Raw genomic sequence first — 21,544 nt, 5'->3', positions numbered from 1 at the left:
GGGTGTAAGAAATAAAACAAATTCAATGAAAATTATGTTTAGTAAAGAACCATTGAAGAAAGAATAGTCCAAAAAAAAGAAATTATATAGCAACAATAGAAAATTTCATCAAATAAAATTACATTAATGGGACAACATGCCAGAACTAAAGGAATTCAGTAAAAGCTGTCCTAAGAGGAAATTTCTTATAAATGCATGTATGTATATACTTATATATATATATTTGATATACTACATACTATACATATATGAATATATATATATATCAACAAAAGAGAAAAAGAACAAATAAGGGATTTTATCATGTAATTAAAAAAAGACTTGTACAAGAGCAAAAATAAAAAACTCCTAACAAAGTACAAACACTCAGTCAAAGAAGAGATAAACCAAATTTAAAAATGCAGCAACAACCACAAAATAGCATCTGGATTTCACTTTGTTCCATGTGAGTTTAGACCACATAATCAGACTGTGTAGCATCTAATTTATGGTAGCATTGATTAAAGAGATGCAAGCATCCTTAAAGAGCATAGACATCGCTATATCCAAAGAAACAAAATCTTTTCAAAGAATAACTCTCAATTTTGGTTCCAAAGTGTGTGGTCCAAAGGCTGAATTCTTGATAATTCAAGAAACTTCTTGTTGCTTTGCAATACAAATTGATGGTTTGGTTTTTGCTTTTTGTACTACAGAGATGGCTACAGCTAAACAAAAATTCTTGAACCCATGCATGTGAGAGATGTGCAGCCTGCCCAAATGATCATTACAAAAAAATTCAGTGTTCACTGAATTGCACTCATAGAGCTTCTAGGAGGGTTAATAGTTTTTTCAACAGGCTCCTGATCATACTTTACAATATCTTCCTTTACCACCCTCTGTGATGGTTCAGTTTCTGCCTTGTTGAATTTGGGACATTTTTGAGAACACATGAAGACAATCTCCTACCTTTGCTAATACAAAATGATTTACTGAGGCCATTTTCCTGGCAAAACCATGGATGTTGATAAGGTTTTACTATTCCCATAGGTTCCAGATTACTTTTATTGCCCACCTATATATAAACAATGGCTGTGTTTTTGACTCTTGTCTATACAGCAGGCATTCCAGAGACACAATGGAAGGGCTGGTTAGAATGAAGTTGAAACTTTTGGGCGGGAGGGTTGAAGGCAATGAAAACAAAGAGTTGGGTTATGGAATGTTTGGATTATGATCTCCTGGAGATCAGAGTCATTGGAATGTACAGTTACTATGATGTAGTCATGAATGTTAATCAGCGAGTGGAAGGTTCCACTCCTCTTTGGATTTGAAGTCCATGGGAGGACTGGTCTGATTTAGGTATTAAAATTTGTGTCATAGAAAGGCTCTGGTAGAACTATCTTTTAATCTATTTTTTCAAACATTTTGCTTAATTGTTCCTTAAATATTTGATAAAAATTTACTTGTAAATCCATTTTGTCTTGTTTTTTTTTCCCTTGAGGAGCTCATTTATAGTTTATTGAATTTCTTATTCTAAGATAGGGTTATTTAAGAAGTCTATATCCTTTTTGTGAATATTCATTCATTTCCTTTAGATTGGAAGTTTTACTGGTACATAATTGGGCAAAATAGTTTCTAATAATTGTTTTAGTTACATCTTCATTGATTAGGAACTCACCCTTTTCATATTTAGTGGATAGAACACTGAACATGGAGTCAGGAAGCCTCATCTTCCTGAGTTTCTACCTATCCTCAGTCACTAGCTGTGACTGTGCAGGTCATTCAACTGTGTTTCCCTGAGTTTTTCTTTTCTGTAAAATGAATTGGAGGGGCCAACTAGGTGGTGCAGTGTATAGAGCACCAGCCCTGGAGTCAGGAGGACCTGAGTTCAAATCCAGCATCAGATACTTAATAATTCCCTAGTTGTGTGACCTTGAGCAAGTTTAACTCCATTGCCTTAAATAAATTGAATTTAAAAAATCTTAAAATGTGTTGGAGAAGGAAATGGCAATCCACTAGAATTTCTCTGCCAAGAAAACCCCAAATGGGGTCACAAAGAGTCAAACATGACTGAAAAACAACTGACCAACATATATATATATATATATATATATATAAACATATATATATATATAAACATATATATATGGTTTTCTTCCTTTTCAAAAAAAATTATATTAGTGGTTTCTCTATACCCCCTCCCTCATAAAGTCAACTCTTAGTTTTTATTTATTTGTCTAATGGATTGAATTTTTTTGGAAACTTCCATTTTTACTAATATCTCATTTTTTAAGGAGTTACATTCTGGTGTTTATTTGGGAATTTTTAATTTTTTAAAGATTTTTTTTTAAAGTTGCATACCCAATTTGTTTATGTGCTTTCTCCGTCATTTATTGATATAAGCATTTAGAGTCATACATTTCCCCAAAAAGTATTGCTTTGGTTAAATCTCCTAAATTTTGGTACATTATCTTATCACATTGTTGTCATTCTCTTTAATGAAATTATTGTTTCTATGATTTGTTCTTTGGCCCACTAATTCTTTAGGATTACATTATTTCATTATCTATTAATTTGTAGTCTATACTTCAAAGACCTTCATTATGGTCTGATATGAGTTCATTTAGTGTCGTGTCTGCAGCTGGGGTCTCCTGGCACTGCTGCACTTGAGGGCCCTATGTGCTGAACTGGTAAACCTCATTCTGGGGATTGGGGGGATCAATCTTCCGTGAAGTGCAGTGAGGCATCTTTTTTGAACTTCAATGATTCTTTTGACTGTGAGCCAAAAGGATGATCGCCCTGTGATTTCTTGCTTTCCCTTAATGCTGAAAAGATTCTGACAGGCAAAATCCCTTGCAGAACAATGATAATAACAATGCAAATAAAGAATAATGGCAGGAGTCTATAGGATGAAGCAATAAGACATTTTTTTATCCTTGCTTCAGGAGGAGCCACAGCTTGTTAGTGCAATTTATGGCGGAAGAATAGCCTATAGAAAGAAGGGACTAAAGGCTATATTAAGAATGTTGAACTTACTTTGTTTGAACTGAGTCATCCCTGGAACCAGATGGTCCAGAAGTATTTGAACAGTGGGCCAAGATATTGTCCCCTCTGGGACGAATCAGTGAAGCTATCCAATTGCAGCCATCAGCATGACTCTACCAACATAGAGAGATCTTGCACTTCATATTAGAGAACTATCCAATGGCCCATGAAGACTTTCAACATTCTTTAGAAGTGAACAAAAATCAGCCTATAGCTCTGCTACATGTTCAAAGGTTTAATTTTCCACATTGACCTTTTTTTTTTTTTTTGCAAGGCAATCGGGTTAAGTGACTTGCCCAAGGCCACACAGCTGGGTAATTATTAAGTGTCTGAGGCTGGATTTGAACTCAGGTCCTCCTGACTCCAGGGCCGGTGCTCTATCCACTGCACACCTAGCTGCCCCCATATTGACCTTTTGAAGGAACTATTGAGTCTTTCAAAGAAACCTTGAAACAGAAAACTGATTTTATTGATGTATATAAAAGTCTTGGTTAGACCTACAGGGATGTGGACAATGTTTGGAGCAGCCATGAGAGCTTTCAAAGGACCCTGCTGCTCAACCAGAATCTGTACAGACCCTTCAGCTCTGAGAGTTGATACTTTATCTCCATGGCAGCTTACAGGAAACCCTAAATAATTTCAAAAGACAACTAGAGCCATACAGTGAAGTATGCCAATAGATGAAAGGACTCAGTCATGTGGCACTTGTATGAAGGAATAAAAGCACAAACTGAAGTTATGCTAAATGCCGTTCTCCCTGGCTAGGAGGCTAGCCCAGAGTATCTGAAAGTGAAATACCTCTGGGAGTACTCTGGATATCTTCATACACACCTCGATACCCCTCTTAGAGTGTATAATATTGTTGTACATTTCCATTTCCCTGGGAGTTTCAAAGATCTAAAAAGGGCTAAAAATTTGCCCTTTCTCATAGAGCTTATGAAGAGCAGCCAAGATTACAACCCCATATCAAAAATGTGCTGCCTCAGAATTTTGAGAGTTACAAACCTGATGAACAGGAGCTGATTTGTGTAGCTAATCATTTGGAGTTGCTGATGAAATATTTAACTTCTGCTTTCCTGCCAAATAAGAGACTGGACAGAGCAATGGGTTTGGCTGCATTAGAAGTCATGCAAATGATGCAAAGGACATGGGCCAATTCAAAGTAGGAATGAATGGAATAAATTGAAGCTGCAATGTAGAGATATGTTCAATTTTGCAATAAAATGGTAAAGGATCATGGTTCAGACCAGCTTGTATAATGGTTAGCTCAAATGCCACTTGAAGTCTTAGTATGGCTTTAAAAATCACATAAATCTAATCAGGAGTCAAGTCATTGACATGAGATAACTGGAATACTTTGAGTAAATACTTCATTTCCCCAAAGACAGGATTCTTGTCTGTCATGGTGCTAATAATTCCAAAGGACTGTTAGAAGTCAGACAAGCTCTTGAAAAGGTACACAAAGCAGATTTTCTTACAATTAAGAATCAATTTAATAATTAAACAAGAGATTCACTGTGAGTACAAAAGTTCCCAGCCTCAAAGATCAAGGGAAGGAATATGATGTACTCATAATTACTGTAACAGGAGGCAAAGGTGACTATATTTTATTTTCTGTGGAAAGTCAAACTACAGAAGAAAGAACATGGTTATAGCATGCTGAAATAGACACACTGTATAAAGATCTCACAACTAAAGGAAAAGTAGTGATTCTCTCATCAGTACTTAGGGAGGCTGATGCTGACTGCAACCTAATTTTATCCTTAGTTTATTACTTCTGTAACTTATTGCCACTCTCCAGAGGATCCTGTGTATGTTAATTTTTATAAATATTCATATACTTCTTTTAGATTGACATTATTGATATAAAATTGATATAAGATTTTCTAATAATTGCTCTAATTACATCTTCATTGGTTATGAATTTGCCCTTTTCATATTTAGAACTGGCATATTCTGTGATTGTGGGCACACTGATGGTTAGTGGAAAGGAAGTAGCCAGAAAAATTACCAAAGGAAATTTAGTTGACTTTGAAGCCATGATGGCTCCTGAATCAGAGACCTTTAGCAAACTAACAAAAAGTTGGATGAGCTAACAAGACAAGAATCTTCCATCAGTATCAGAGACATTTCCAACATTAAGAACAATGATTGAGGTACCCTTAACTATGGTGGTTTAAGAAACTATAGTTATTCTATAATATTCTTTATAAAGTAGATGGTCGGAACTTCTTGCTTCTCTTAAGTTATTTTTTGAAAAAGTGAAATTATGAAAAAAAATAGGTTCTTTATTATTTTTATACTAGTTTCTGATAGGTATCAAAAAGGATTTTCTTGGGTGTAGTGGATAAAGCACCAGCCTTGGAGTCAGGAGTACCTGGGTTCAAATCCGGTCTCAGACACTTAATAATTACCTAGATGTGTGGCCTTGGGCAAGCCACTTAACCCCATTTGCCTTGCAAAAACCTAAAAAAATTTTTTTTTTACTTTTCCAGATTCAAATAGAAATCATGAAAGTTTTGTGGGTGGACCTAAATGTTTGGAATGGAAAAGACTGTGGGGGGTGAGGGGAGGGAAGCCAGAATGGGGGGAAAATTGTTAAACTCAAAATAAATAAAATCTTGCTAAAAAAAGAGATTACCCCTTCAATCATTTTCCACTTTTGTTAATTTTTCCAATTTAATGAACCTGAGAGTAATGTTGGTATATATATATATATGTATATATATACATATATATATATATATATTCATAAATATAGTATCTCTAACTAGATTCTATGGGACTGCAATTTTTTCCTATTAGTGATTTAGAACTTTTTTCACACCGTTATTGGTGGCTTGGATTTCTTCCTTTGAAAACTTTCTATTGCTATCTTTTGACTATTTTCATTTGGAGAGTGGTATTGGGGAAGGAATTGAATCAATTCCCCATACATCTTAGAAATATCAAGGCAGCTAGGTGGCACTGAGGATAGAACACCAGTTCTGGAGTCAGGAGGACCTGAGTTCAAATTTGAACTCAGACATTTAATAATTACCTAGATGTATGACCTCGGGCAAGTTACTTAACCCCATTGCCTTGCAAAAAACCCCCAAAAACCAAAACCAAAACCAACCAAACAAAAAGAAATATCAGGGCAGCTTAGTGGAAAAATAGAACACTGGCCCTGGAGTCAGGAAGACAGGAATTTGAATCCAGCCTCAGACACTTGACTCTTACTAGCTGTGTGACCTTGGGCAAGTCACTTAATCCTGATTGCTTCTAATCCAGAGCTATCTTCACTTATCCTGATTCAAATCTTGGTCATTGGACCCAGGTGACTCTGGAGGAGAAAGTGAGGCTGGTGACTTAGCACAGCACCCCCTCACTCAAATCCAATTCAGGTGCTTGTTATGGCATCACCTCCCTGATGGTGTGATCTTTGAAAACAAAGGGCAAACATTCAGGCATTTATAAGAGTAATTTACTGCAAAGATCCATTTCCTGCCTCACAATTTCCTACTTCTCTTCTAATTTTAATAGCCTTAAGTGTGTTTATGCAAAATCCTTTTAATTTTATATAATCAAAATTTTCTATTGGACATCCTCTGAACTTCTCTATCTTTTGTAGGTCATGAGCTCTTTCTCTTTCCAAAGACCTGACAGATTATCTCTTCCATGTTCCCCTAATTTGTTTGTGACATCACTTTATATCTAAATGTATCTAACTCAAGCTCATCTTGGTATACAGAGTGAGATGTTGGTATGTAACTGGATTCTATGAAAACGCTTTCCAGTTTTCCCAACAGATTTTTTTAGTGAATTGTTGCCTCAATAGCTGGGATCTTTGGGGTTTCTCAAGAGCATCTTTTTCTTCTATATATTGAGCCTAATCTGTTCTACTGATCGATTTCTCTATTTCTTATTTGGTAACATTGTATGGATGATTATCGCTTTGTAGTAGAGTCTAGGATCTGGTTCTACCAGTCTCCCCCCTTTTTTCTCATCTTTTCATTGATTTTTCTTGATATTATTTACCTTATGTTCCTCCTGATGAATTTTGTTATTAGTTTCTAGCTCTATCAAGTAATCCTTTGGTAATTTTCTTGGTATTGCACTGAAAAATAAGTCCAATTAGGGAGCATTGTCATTTTTATTACATTGACTCTGCCTACTCATGAACAATGAATATTTCTCCAACTATTTAGATCTGTCTTTATTTGCATAAAATACTTCATAATTATGTTCATGAAGTTCCTAGGTGTGTCTTGCCAGATAGATTTAAGTATTTTTATATTATTTGTAGCTGTTTTAAATGGAATTTCTCTTTGTCTCTTCCAGCTTGGTTTTGTTGGTAATAGAAATGCTGATGATTTGTGTAACTTTATTTTTATATCCTACAACTTGGATGAAGCTATTGTTAAAATTAATTTTTGTTTGACTCTTGAGGGTACTGTAAGTAAAGCATCATAAAGGTGCAAAATATGATAATTTTGTTTCCTCTTGCCTATGCTTAATCTTTTAATTTCTTTTTTCTGTCTTATTATTAAACTTGCACTTCTAGCTCTACACTGAATCATAATGATGGTAAGAAACATCCTTGCTTTTCTCCTAACCTTATTGCAAAGGCTTTCAGTTTATCCATTTGACAGATAATGCTAACTTTTGGTTTTTGATAGATACTATTTATTATTTCAGAGAAAGCTTCATTTATTTCTATGTTTTCTATTAATTTATTCCCTTTTTTCCCAATCTCTCCTTATTCCTTTCCCTTCTCCACTGCTTTTGTCCCTACCTGAGTAGATGCTATTTGCAATTCATTATCACTAGGGCAGTTAGAAGGAGTTTATGTAAGTAGAGGGTATGGATATAAGTTCATTATGTTAAGATAATATCAAAAGAAGATTGGAAAGACAGGAAAGAGTGATGAACCTGGGGAAGGGAGAAAAGGGAAGAAGAATGGGACAAATTATCACATATCAATGAGACATAAAAAGAAGAATTTATTTGATGGACTGGAAATTGGAGAAATAGGGGAGGGTAACCATAGAGTCTAATTTTCATCTGAAATTGGTCAAGGAAGGAGGAATATACATACACATATTTGGGTACAGAAATTCTTCTTATTCAGAAGGAAAGTTGGAGGAGAAAGGGATAAGAGAAAAAAGTGGAAGAAGGAGACCAGATTATGGGAAACAATGGAAGAAAGTTAAATAGACTCTTGAGGAGGGGACAGGGTAAAAAAAAGAAAAATACATATAAGTCAACAGAATGGAGGTAAATGCATAGTAATTATATGGACTCACCTACAGAACAGAAGAGGATAGAACAGATTAGCAACCAGAATTCAATAACATATTGCTTATAAGAAACACACTTTTAACAGAAAGATACATATATATTTGAAAATAAAAAGCTACAGAAGAATCATTATGCTTCAATTAAAGTAAATATAGACAGGGGCAGCAATCATGATCATGAAGTAAAAGCAAAATTATAGCTGGTTAAAAGAAATAATAAGGGACACTATTTTGCTAAAAGGTGAAATCAATAATGAATTAATAGTAATACTGAACATATATGCACCAAATGGCATAGACAGTAAAACTATACTAGTAGAAAACTTCAATTCACCCCTCTCAAAACGAGATAAACTTAATCATAAGATAAACAATAAATACGTTAAAGAGTCTCATAGAAATTCGGAAAGTTAGATATGATAAATCTCTGGAGAATATTGAATGGGAATACAAAGACCTATACTTATTTCTCAAATGCATATAACACTTTCATCAAAACTGACCACATATTAGGACTGAACTGTCCAATCTTAATTTTATAAGTTTATATTGAAACAATAGACAATATATTTTGATTTGCCATTTTAGTGAGATCTCTGTGATAGCTTGACTTTGTTTACTAAAGCATTTAGTAGATTCACAGGTAGGCTGCATAAAATCACACTGAAGGCCATATGTGGCCCATGGGCCACATTTTACGAATGCAGAAATATTAAATGTACTTTTTTGATCAAGTACAATTAAAATTATATTCATTTGAATTATAAACTAAAAATAGAAAAGGAGAGATTAATAAACTTAAAAGTAAAAATAGAATACTAATAAAACTAGGAGATGATTTTATTAAACAAAATAAAATAAGTAAATATTGCTGAATTTAAAAACCCAAATTAATAATAATCAAAAATGAAAAGGGTGAATGCACAGCCAATAAAAATGAAATAAAAGCAGTTATTAAGTTATTTTGCCCATGTATATGCCAATAAAAATAATGCTCTAATTTAAATGGATGAATATTTTACAAAAATTCAAATTGACTAGATTAACTGAAAGGAAATAGAGTACTTTAATGACCCCTTCTTAGAAAAAAAGTTCAATAAACTATAAATAAACTCACTAAGAAAAAATCCGCAGAACTAGTTAGATTTACAAATAATTTCTGTGTTTTTTTTTTTGTTGTTTTGTTTTTTAGGATTTTTCAAGGCAAATGGGGTTAATTGGTTTGCCCAAGGCCACACAGCTAGGTAATTATTAAGTGTCTGAGGCCGAATTTGAACTCAGGTACTCCTGACTCTAGGGCTGGTGCTCTATCCACTGCACCACTTAGCCGCCCCTACAAATAATTTCTAATAAATATTTAAAGAAAAATTAATTCTAACACTGTATAAAGTATTTGAAAAAATAGTTAAAGGAGTTTCACTAAATTTTATCCTATGACACAAATATGGTTTTGATACCTAAGTCAGAGAGAGCAAAAATAGAGAAAGATAACTATAGTCCAGCAAAAAAAAATTCTTGAGTAGTTTTGTATGGCACTGACTAAGCAAATTAATTTAAGTAGAATTATCACTTTTTATTATTTTACTTAGTCCACTCATGAGCAATTAATAGTTTTTCAATCATTTAGATCTATTTTTATTCATGTGGCAAAAAAATTTTAGCAATATATTACAAAGACCATACATTATGAAAAGATGAGGTTATACCAGGAATTCAGGACTGGCTCAATATTAGGAAAACTTTCTGCATAATTGGCCATGTTAATAATAAAAGCAATGAAAATTATATGATTATATTAATAGATGAAGGAAAAAAACTTTTGACAAAATAAACCATTCATTTCTATTTAAAACACTAGATAGCCTAAGAGTAAATAGAACTTTTCTTAATAAGTAGAATCTATCTAAAATGAAAAGCAAGCATTATCTATAAAGGAGCTAAAATCAAAGCTTTTCCAGTTAAGATCTGGAGTGCAGCAAGGATGTCCATTATCATATTATTCAATGGTTTGGTTTTTTTTGTTTTTAGGTTTTAGGTTTTTTGCAAGGCAGTGGGGTTAAGTGGCTTACCCAAGGCCACACAGCTAGGGAATTATTAAGTGTCTGAGGCCGGATTTTAACTCAGGTACTCCTGACTCCAGGGCCAGTGCTCTACCTAGCCATCCCCTACATCATTGAACTAGACAATATTGCTATATTAATTTGAAAAAAAGATATGGAAGGACAGGCAATGAGGAAACAAAGTTATTGCTTTTTTGTAGATAATGGTATTTTTAAAGAATACTAGAGGACTAACTAAAAAACCTATTGAAACAATTAGCAAACTTGTAGGATTAAAAAAATAGACCCACACAAATCATTAACATTTCTATATATTAATCACAAAACCCAGCAAAAAGAAAGAGAAATTCAATTTTAAATAATTATGGTCACTACTTGGGATTCTATCTGTAAAGAAACACAGGAACTATATTAACACAATTGCAAAACACTTGCCACATGAATAAAGATAGATCTAAATGATTGAAAAAAATTAATTGCTCATGGGTGGACTAAGTCAAATAATAAAAAATGATAATTCTACTTAAATTAATTTACTTAATCAGTGCCATACCGAACTACTCAAGAATTATTTTATAGAGCAAGAAATTAAAAACAAAATTCATCTGCTGGGACATAAAGTCAAAAATATCAAGCAAATCAATGAAAAAATGAAGGCATGAAATTTTAAGCTATACTCTAGAATTGTAGTCCTTAAAACAAATTGGTACTGAATAAGAAATTAGTACAGAATAGATGCACAATATTCAGAAGCAAATAAGTATAGTAACAAAGTGTTTGACAAATCCGAAGATTTCTGCTACTGGGGCAAGAAATCATGATTTGATTGAAACTGCTGAAAAAACTCAAAAGTTGCTTGGCAGAAACTAGTCATAGACTAATATCTCTCATTGTATACCAAGATTAGCTCAAAATAGGTTCATGATTTTGACATAAAAGATAATATAATAAAATTAGGGGAGCATAGATGGAATTATCTATCAGAGATGAGGATAGAAGAAGAGTTTATGACCAGAGAAAAGGTAAAGAGATTCATAGGTGGTAAAAATGAATAATTTTGATTACATAAAATTTTTAAATTTTTGCACAAAAACCCCAGTACAGTCAAAATTAGAATAACAGTAGAACATTGGGAGGGGGGTGTGTGTGTGTGTGTGATTTTACACCATTTCCTTTATAAAGTTTTCATTTTTTTGAAAAAAATATGTAAATGGAACTGAATAAAATTTATAAGAATGAGAGTTATTCCCTAGTTGATAAATGGTCAAAGAATATAAAAAATGTAGTTTTTAGAGGAAGAAAGCAAAGCTATCAATGTCACATAAAAATTTTTAAATCTCTAATAATAAGAGAAAGAAAATTAAAGCAACTCTCAGGCACCAATTCATGACCATCAGATTGGTTAAAATGACAGAAAAGAATTATAACAAATGCTGGAAGGGATGTGGGAAAATAGGTACTGTGATGCAGTATTGGTGGAGAGATGAACTACTTTAAAACTATACAAGAGAGTCATTTAGAACTATGTCTAAAATGTTGAAAACTGCATATTTTTTGATTCAGCAATAATAACTTTAGAAATATACTCATAGAAGTCAAGGAAAAGGAAAAATAATTTTGTTTGTACAAAACTATTTTATTTCAATATAATCAAAATTATCCATTTTTATCTGATGTTTTCTTTTCATACTTAAATTCTTCCCTTAGTCATAGATCTGATAGTTAAATTATTTCATTCTGCCTTAATTTGCCCACCAATTATGTTTAAATCATGGACCCATTTTGTGACATTAGCTTGGTGCCCAGTGTGAGTTGTTGGGCTATACCTGGTTTCTTTCCAGTTTTCCAGTAGTTTTTGTCAAATTGTGAGTTCTTATTCTAAAAGCTTGGATCTTTGGGTTTATCAAATTCTAAATTACTTTGTAAGAACAACCAACTGTGAAAGACTTGGCTACTCTGATCAATACAATGATCCAATACAATTTCAAAGGACCCATGATTAAAAATGCTATTCAAAACCAAATAAGGAACAGATGGAATGAAAATGATTATTGAGGCATATTTGTTTCTTTTTCTAACTTCTTTTTTTTTGTAACATAAGTAATCCACAAATTTGTTTTCCATGACTTCATATGTATAATATGTACCATATTTCTTAATTAATTACTAGTAGGAGAGAAATGATTTGAAGTTGAACATTTGATTGATTTAAATTGAATTTTTTTAAAAAGAACTCTGCTTCTAAGGTCCCTCTCAACTCTGTAATTCCTATTTTTATATTATTTTTTATTTTTTTATTTAAGGTAATGGGGTTAAGTGACATGCCTAAGGTCACATAGCTAGGTAATTATTAAGTGTCAGAAGTCAGATTTGGACTCAAGTACTCCTGACTCCAGGGCCAGTGCTCTATACAGTGCACCACCTAGCTGCCCCCTATTTTTTAAAACATTAATTCTGAATTAAAAGAAAGGAACATTGACAATAGGTAAACTCTGCTTAGTAAAGGCAGTGTCATATAGGTGAAAGTTCCATGGACCAAGAGTCCAGTGCTCCTAGTATCCTTTTTCTTGCTGTGTGACCTCAGGAAAATCCTTTCACCTTTCTTAACCTGAAGTATAAAAAAGGGGTATGTAGGTACTACCTACATCTTGTGAATGTTGAGAGGAGAGCACTTGGTAAACTAAGAGACTTCCCACATAGGAGGTTCTATTACTACTTTAAGCACCCAGAAAGGGACCCACATGAATAAAGCTAAAGAAGATTGGACTGGGAGAACTTCCTTGAAGTGTAAGGGACCTGAGGAGTGTCCTAAAGGAAGGGGAGAAATGAGAAGGGTGGAGAGGACAGGGATAAAGGTGTGGAGTAGAACAGGGGAGGAGACAACCTGAGCAATATTGGCATCAACACTGGCAAATACATAAGTAGGGAGGGTGCCATGGTTATTAGAATGAAAGGGATGAGTAGAGGAAGGAGGCTTTGAATATTAGTCTAAGTTCAAGCTTAATAAGTTCTAACTAATTAATCCTGCACATTCAACTGTACCTCTGTACATCATGATTCACTTGTTACTCTCCCCCATACCCAAGCTCTCTCAGGGTGGTTGCTGAGGGGGAGGTGATGTTGGGTAGGACATTGAAGAAACTGACACTGAAGTTGACCCAGTCGACCAGGGTCATGCCCAGGGTCTTCCTAATCTCAGAGTTGAGGCTGTAGACCAGGGCTCTTCCATTCAGGTTCTCCTTATTGATCTTCTTAATGTACCAGTTCATGTTGATATAAGAGATGCCCAGTTGGTTAGCATTCTTTTTTCAGCTATGAGAGAAGGAGAATGACCTTGAGTTAGAGAGGGTCCCATTTCTTGTGCTAAATAGAAGCTCAACTCTTCCCAATCCCAGGTCTGCAAAGGGGAGAAATGAGGGTGGCAGTTGTCCCTCATGCTTGAAAAGGACCAAAATGACATCACTATGTCAGAGTCAAAGAGTATTCAGATATGACTGATCAGACCAATAAGAGCTTAGAAGACTCTGTCATAGGTTAGGCACAAAAAAGTTCACACGGACATTTGGGGTGTAGGTAATTCTAAATGTGCACATCTCTTTCTTCTTTTGAGCTACTGAAATTATGCTTTGCTTATAACGGTACAGCTCCTTCTTTGGGAAGGGAAGGAAAAGAGAAGAGAAAAGTGCTGGAAAGGGAAAGGAAGAATGTGATGAAGGGAGGAGACTAGACCAGACTGCCACCTCCCACATCCCAGTTTCTTACCACCTGACACACTCCTTCTGTGGACATCTTCAATAGAGGCAATGGGAGGAACCAATAGACTCCTGGCTGTTCAGCACCAGTGTCTGGCTGCTCCGGATCAGCTCCATGTGTCTCTTCAGGGATGTGTCCAGGTTGGCTGTGATTTCCCAATACTCTAGGGCCTTATTCACAGTGAAATTGAACTCCTTGTTTAGGAACTGGAGCATTTGGAGGAAGATCTCAGGGTCCCCATCAAGTTCCATCAGCTTTTTCAGTTCCTTTTTTACAGTCTTCAGCTCAGTAACAGACTTGCTATATGCCTCTTCTAGGGTGTCCTGTAGTTTGATAGAGTCCTGGGCTTCTAGGCAACAGGTTCTTTTGGCATTGTCCATCCTAGGACAGCCTTGGAACCCCATTGGGGATTGCAGCTTGGTGCCACTGGGCTCTGGGTCATTCTGTTCCTTGCTAGTGTTACATATCTTTCTCCACTGGTTGGTATCTTCAGCACATTGGAGAAGCCAGTTCACCTGGAATGGCCATTCATTGGCCAGGAGGACCCAAGCTATCACCTCCCTGAAGTTTCTATCTGGGAGGTGGTCTTCCCTTACCTCCTCTTTTTTCTTCTGCCACTTTGCTTTCTGTTCTTCATTTTTGGACTGAACCTCCTCTATGTGTAGTGTCTGCTGTGAGTCTTTTGATTTCTGTTTTATGAGTTCCAGGGTGATCCAGCTGGTATAAACTACTTGCTCCATGTGGGCTTGGTTATTTGGGAGAAATTCAGCAAACTTGTCTTCTTTAAGAATGGTGATGATAGCTTTGAAATCATGAGTGAAATCAGCCTCAAGATCTTCTTTTGAGAGTTTGATCTCATCCAGGAGATTCTTCTTGTCTTCCTTGTTCATGTGGGGCAAAGAAAAGGGAAGTGTGATGAGTTGACTGAGGTACTGGTAGCCACTTCCTGGCAGACTGCCCACCTTCTGAGACTTCTCCACGCTCTCAGCAAGAACCTTCGAATCAACAGCCAGGATGGAGATGAATGGAGCTTCAGGATCTGAGAGGAGAATGCGGAGGGCTTCTAGGGCATCTAGCACCTTCTCAGGGGGGCAGGCATCCAGATGGGTGATCTGCAGCACCACTTTGATCTGCTCTTTGTTGTACACCCCCAAGACATGGAGGAACTTGGTGAGGACTTCGATCTCCACCTTCACAGAATGCATAAAGCCAAGTTGGTTAGAGCACTTGGTATTGTTCATGAGTTTGTTGATGCTTTTTTGGGAGTTCTGGTAAAATTTATATGTCACACGTCCAAGACTCCACATTGTCATTATACTTATTGGAACTGCAGGAATTGAGAGAGTTTTCATGGTGTCTGAGGTGTCCAAATCAAAAACAAAGGAACACAAGCCGATAAAAATGAGAATTATCACCAAGACAAGAAAAACTTTTTGCTTAAGATGACACCTCATCACTCCCCAACTTGACTTTTTTGAGACTTCTTTGGGATCCTGGACAGGAATCCCAAAAAGTTTGTAAAAAATGAGTGGTAGCCAATATTTCTTCTTGATGGTGCCATAGAGGTTGGTAACTAGCCCAGCCCAGAGGAAATCACTTCCAACAAATTCCCAAGCTTTGAAGGGAACAAATATATATTCTGTCTTAGTCTTGGTCTTGTCTGCTTCCTTAGGCACACACATGGAAATTTTAAAGAGAAGAAGCATCAGATTGAAGAACTGTTTCAACTTCTGATTAACACACTGGGAGTTGAAACTCTCTTCCTTTGTCTTTGCTTCAATCATGATATCTATGGGGGGGGAGAATTTAATCATTCAGCAGGTATTAAATGCCTACTTTATACTATGGTAGAAGCTGGGGATATAGGGAAAAAATCCCCAAGATAGTATCTGCCCTCAAAGAGCTTACATTCTATTTGGGAAACAACAGACATATAATACATGTCAGCTACATAAATGATATATGCACAGTAACATGGAGTGTACTAGCAGTCAAGGAGAACAGATTCAAGGAAGGTTTTGAGCAGAGCTTCGAAGTATAGTGGGAGTGATAAGGAGAACCCCTCCTCTATTTACTGAAGCACTTCTAGGCAAGTGATGCAATGACAAAAGGAACTTCCCATGCATCTAAACATGCCCACTGGCTCCTTAGTGAGGTCATGAAACCTGTCAGGGAGTTTGGGAACAGATGCCATTGCCTCCCTGTGACTGGTTTTCTGTGGTTCAAAGGGATTGACTTGGCAGGAGAATCTACCTGCTCTTGGGTCTCTTAAGTGTGGCTTCATCCTTCCTGGTCTTTTTTCTCAATATTTCTCTCCCTTGGACCTACAGCAAAGTTGAGGGGAGGATTCCTTTCTCTTGTTCCCTTTCATTCCTCAAGCAACCAACTAACAGCCAAAACAGAAGGAAATGGCTGACATGTGCTTGCCCAAAGAAGCCTCAGAACAAAATTTCTAGATCTATTCATTCCTGGTTTCTGTATTCAGCCTTCTTTTATTTTTTGAACCCAGGTCAGGGCTGAGTCATTTTCAAAAAGATATCATAAGCAATCTATGGAACATTTATGAAACTTCTAATGTCTTCAACTAAGCTTATAAAAGCAAAAGTGAACCAGAAGCTGTGCTAAAGAAGAATGTAGTCACCTCAAAGTGATGATCTTCTGATATTATATTTTTGATATATGGATGCTTCATGAAATCCTTCTCTGATACTCATTGTGGAATTTTCATTATGGGGTTCTCTTTCAGTAGGTTTATAAAGCTTTGCAAGTGGAATGAAATCTTTGGCAAGGACTCTCATGTTGTCAAGGTTATGAATAGTAATCTGACTGCAATTTGAGTCTACTCTCTGAGATGCAGACAAGGGGTTCATCATCAGTAGGCTGACCTGTGTTAATTCTTTGGCCAATATAGTAAATGACCCTCATTCAATGAGATTCCTTCCAATTCTGCAAAGATCAAAGCAGAATAGCAGAAATGAGGTAGAGTGTGCCAAGAATCACATAGATGTTAAATGAAGGTTTCTTAACCATTTCTATATCTAGGACCCCTGTGGTAGTCTGATGAAACCTAAGGTTTCCTTCTCTGAATCATGTTTTAAAATGCATGAAACAAAATACATTCACTTAAAAGGAGACAGTGTATTGAAATCATTATCAAAAAATTTCAAAAATGTGTTCATGAACCCAAGGTTAAAGAATCCCTATGTAAGACCTTCTAAAAGCAGCTATTAACACTCTAGATGGGAAAAATAACTGGAAGAAATAAATCATATTAATATACATTCTTTCAATATAAGCAAAACTCATCAAGGAAATTACAATTGAATGAGTAAATGATTTAGAGATTCTCTTTAGATTACCAAGTAAGAACATTCAGATTGGGTAAGATGGTGGATCAAAACAAGGAATCATCTGACTCTTCTAAATTCCCCTGAACAATTATTTAAAAATAATACCTCCAAATGAATTCTGGAGCAGCAGGACCAATAAAAAGGATGGAATGAAAAAATTTTGCAAAAGGCAACTTGGAAGGTCAGCAGGAAAAGTCCAGGGTGGAGTGCAATCTAGCACAAGTATTGGTGACTGAATCCATAGCAACTTCTGCTAGTCTCAGTGCACAGATAGTAATGGGATCAGACAAATGAGCAGAAGGAAATTGCAGGGCACCCTTTAATGACACTGGCTTCAGGACTCTGTTACACTGCCTATTCATGACTCCAGGTCATAGACCCACTAGAATAGGGACTGATTCCAATTTAAGGGCAGAGAAGAGTGCTTGTGGTCACTCACAGACCAGAGCACAGGCCAGGAGAGCAGTGATCACAGTTCTCCTATAGATCATGAGAGAACTTAAAACTAATAAACTGCCAGAACTGGTTCTGAAAACAGCTGCCTAAAAAACCTAAAAGCTGAAACCTGAAACAGGACAGTGTTCCCTCCACCTCAGGAGCAGAATCTAACTTTAACATAGAGTTAAAAGTCAAGAAATAGACTGGATAATGAGCAAGCAATAAAAAAATTCTGAAACTGCTTTCACCAAAGTTACTGATGATCTCTTAGTTTCTAATTCTAATAGTCTTTTCTCAAGTCTCATCCTTTTTGACCTGTGACATTCTCAATCACCTTCTTCTCCTTGATATTCTTTTCTCCTTCTAGGTTTTTGTTACAATTATCTCTCCTGGTTCTCCTATCCGTCTGACTATTTCTGTCTTCTTTGGTGATTCTTCATCCAGATCATGCCAACTAACTGTGGGTGTCCCATAGGGCTCTGTCCTAGGTCCTCTTCTCCCTCACACCCTTACCTGCTGGTGCTTTGCCCAAAGAAAGATAAATTTAAATTTATGAAATTTTGCAAAAATAACTTTGGGTTTATGGTTGTTTTCTTTCTTAAGATGCATAGGTTAAACCCAAATCACTCTGGCTCTTGCTGATAGGTCTCAGGTCAACCCTCATTTGGTCATTGTTTGGACTCTGACTCAAACTGAAAGTAAATAGCAATCATTTCTGTTTTGACCTGAGGGCCTGTCTCCTCCTTCTAGATTGATTTTTTTCATTAAGTAAAAGAAGCTATCCTCTACTTCATTTCTTACCTAGCCTTAATCATTGAAGTCAGACTGAGACCTGTTAAAAACCTTAGCTTAATAAGACTGAGGGTCTCCCATTGCAACCAGGGCTATCTCTAGTCATGGTGGTCAATATCTTGCCACTGGACCCAGATGACTCCAGAGGGAAGAGAAGTTGGTGACTTCACACATCCCTGCCTCACTCAAATCCAATTCCTTTGCATGTAATGGCATCACCTCTCTGATATCATGATCCTCTTCAAGAAGGAAGGACAAACAGAACACACTATTTGACAAAAACTGCTGGGAAGAAATTTCTTAGAGGAACTTCAGGAAAAGATTTGTCACATGGGTAAAGGGTGAGTATAGCCCAATGTAGGCAGGAAAACTGGAAAACTAGCCAGAGGCTTTTAGTCACAGAGTAGTAAGACTTCAGTGCAGCTCTATCAGCAGTGAGAGTTCCCATCCCAACTCAGAGAGCAAGATTCCAAGTCTTGGGAAGCTGGTGCAGTGTTGGGTAATCCTAGCACAGGGAACAAACAGGGAACATAGGAAACACTGGAGTGGAAAGTTGGAGACCTGAACTCTGGCAAAAAAACCTTGGGATTATACACCCTATACCATGAGAACAGAGCTCAACTGTTGATAAAATGACGAAAAAAATGCACTAACCATTGATAGCTGCTATTCTGATAGGGGTGATAAAAAACAAAATGCCATCTCAGAAGAGGCAAGCATCTACATGTAGGTCCCATGTAGGTGATGAAATGGTCTCAGTTCCAAAAGGAACTCTTGGAGGAGCTCAAAAACTATTGTAAAAACCAAAGAAAAGAAGAATAAGAAAAACTGAGGAAAGAAATGAGAGTCATACAGGAGAATTATGAAAAATTAACAGAAGAAAACCATTTTCAAAGAAAAATTGACCAGCTGGAAAACAAAATTAACTAACTGGAAAAGGAAACAAAATAAAATTTACTGAAGAAAATAAAACCTTAAAAACTAGAATTGGACAAATGGAAATGAATGACTGTGAGACAGCAAGATTCCAACAACAAAATCAAAAGGCTAAAATAAATAGAAGAAAAGGTAAAGTATTTCTTAGGAAATACAAACTGCCTGGAAAAATAGATCTAGTAGAGATAATTTATAAATTCTTGGTCTATCTGAATGCCATGATCAGAAAAAGAGCCTAGATAATATCATGCAGGAAGTTATCATGGAAAACTGTCCTAATATCCTAGAATGAGAAGATAAAATGATCCTTGAAAGAATTCATCCATCACCCCCCAAAAAAGATCTAAATAAAAACTTCAAGGAGTATTGTCACCAAATTTTAGAATTCTCAGCCAAAGCAGAAGCTACTGCAAGCAGGTAAAAAGAAGCAATTTAAATATCAAGTAACCATAGTTACAATTGCACAGGATTTATCTGCTTCAATATTAAGGGATTGGAGGACCTGGAACACGATTTTTCTGGATGGAGAAAATGAAACAATGAAAAACATGAAGGATAAAGAAAGTGAAACAAGTTTTCTTCAATGGGCACTTTGGAGGTGCCTAACATTTTTCATCATGTTTGTTAAGTTGCCTATTTTCTTCAGTAAGTTTTTTTTTTGTTTCTTTTTCCAGTTGGTTAATTTTATTTTCCAGCTGATCAATTTTTCTTTTAAAATTACTGTTTTCTTCTGTTAATTTTTCATAATTCTCCTGAATGACTCTCATTTCTTTTCTCCCTTTGGAATTGTCTTGGATCATTATCTTAATCATGGTATTTAAATCTTTTATATTTGATTGTCATTGCAAGCTCAACCTGGTGTCTGATGTGGGGAAACTGGGGAGAAGTTAGGGCAGTACTAGGGAAGGATAAAGGGGTGTGGGTAACACATAGTGGTGCTATTTCTGGATCAAAAAGCATACACAACTTTATAAGCCTAAGGGCACAGTTCCAAATTGTTTTCCGAATGGTTGGACCAGTTCACAGTTTCGCCAACAGTCCATCAACAATACATCAATAGTGCATTTTTTCCATATCCCAGGAAGGTGTATGCTTTCTGGATATTCAGAATAGGAGAAAATAGACTAGAGTGAACTTGACTTGGAAGGGATTGGTATCACTCAATACCTGGAAACTGAAATGAGTTTGAAGGGAGAGAACTGAGGAGCTGAAGATATCGTTGAAAAAAAGGGCTTGCCTATGTCAGGGAAGGCAGAGGCCATGTTCCATAATCCAAGAGGGATGAAGGCTCAAGTACCTACTTTGAATCCCCACCATGATCCTATTCAGACGATGCCTACATGGCCCATAAAGTCCCACAGTCACAGGTGTCTTCACATAATGCAGAATCTTCCCAATTTTCTTACAGTACACCTCATCATGCAAAGGTTCTGGAGAAACAGAATGAAAGAATAGGTGCATTGGAGTTTCAATACTACCACTGACTTGTGAAATCTTTGAAACACTAAAGAACAACCTTAACCTTAAAGAATGGAAATTCCACTGTATGAATATTATTTAAAGAAATGTATATCCACTCTCTTGTGAATCTAAACTGCTTATTCAGTTATATTTTAAATGTTTTTACCACTACCAATATTCAGTTACTGTCTCACACATTTTGTTATAAGGTGTCACAACATCACATTTGGTAATTGCAGACTATCCATCTTTCCTCTTCTGTCTTGTAATAAGTAATTTCCAGTGATCCAGCCTCACTGCCTTCTTTAAGGGAAACCCCCTTGGGGTTCCACTACTATGTCCCTCAAATGTTGGATTCTAAATTCACTTTCTATTCAACCAAGCTCCACAGGATATTGCTAGGTTCTTCTGGTATACTTCATTTTGTCCAAAGGTTTCCAGATTGTTTGAG

General features: G+C 36.0%; 1 protein-coding gene and 1 pseudogene across 1 annotated transcript in view; one reads left to right on the top strand and one right to left on the bottom strand.

Moving 5' to 3' along the window:
* Window positions 1-297: 297 nt before the first annotated feature.
* The window catches only part of LOC141509543 (NTPase KAP family P-loop domain-containing protein 1-like), a 28,231-nt gene continuing 6,984 nt past the window's right edge, over window positions 298-21,544 (bottom strand). Inside the window, exons 4-6 of the mRNA XM_074219163.1 lie at window positions 20,934-21,062; window positions 14,126-15,905; window positions 298-13,675 (exon numbers count right to left, since the gene is read on the bottom strand). Of these exons, the coding sequence (XP_074075264.1) occupies window positions 14,155-15,905; window positions 20,934-21,062 (1,880 nt within the window). The 3' untranslated portion in view covers window positions 298-13,675; window positions 14,126-14,154. The remainder of the gene's footprint in view (window positions 13,676-14,125; window positions 15,906-20,933; window positions 21,063-21,544) is intronic.
* LOC141508587 (tetratricopeptide repeat protein 13-like) lies at window positions 2,663-4,841 on the top strand (annotated as a pseudogene).

The sequence above is a fragment of the Macrotis lagotis genome, chromosome 1 (genome assembly GCF_037893015.1).
Source record: "Macrotis lagotis isolate mMagLag1 chromosome 1, bilby.v1.9.chrom.fasta, whole genome shotgun sequence".
Lineage (NCBI taxonomy): Eukaryota > Metazoa > Chordata > Mammalia > Peramelemorphia > Peramelidae > Macrotis > Macrotis lagotis.
This window is presented reverse-complemented; position numbering and strand designations above follow the sequence as displayed.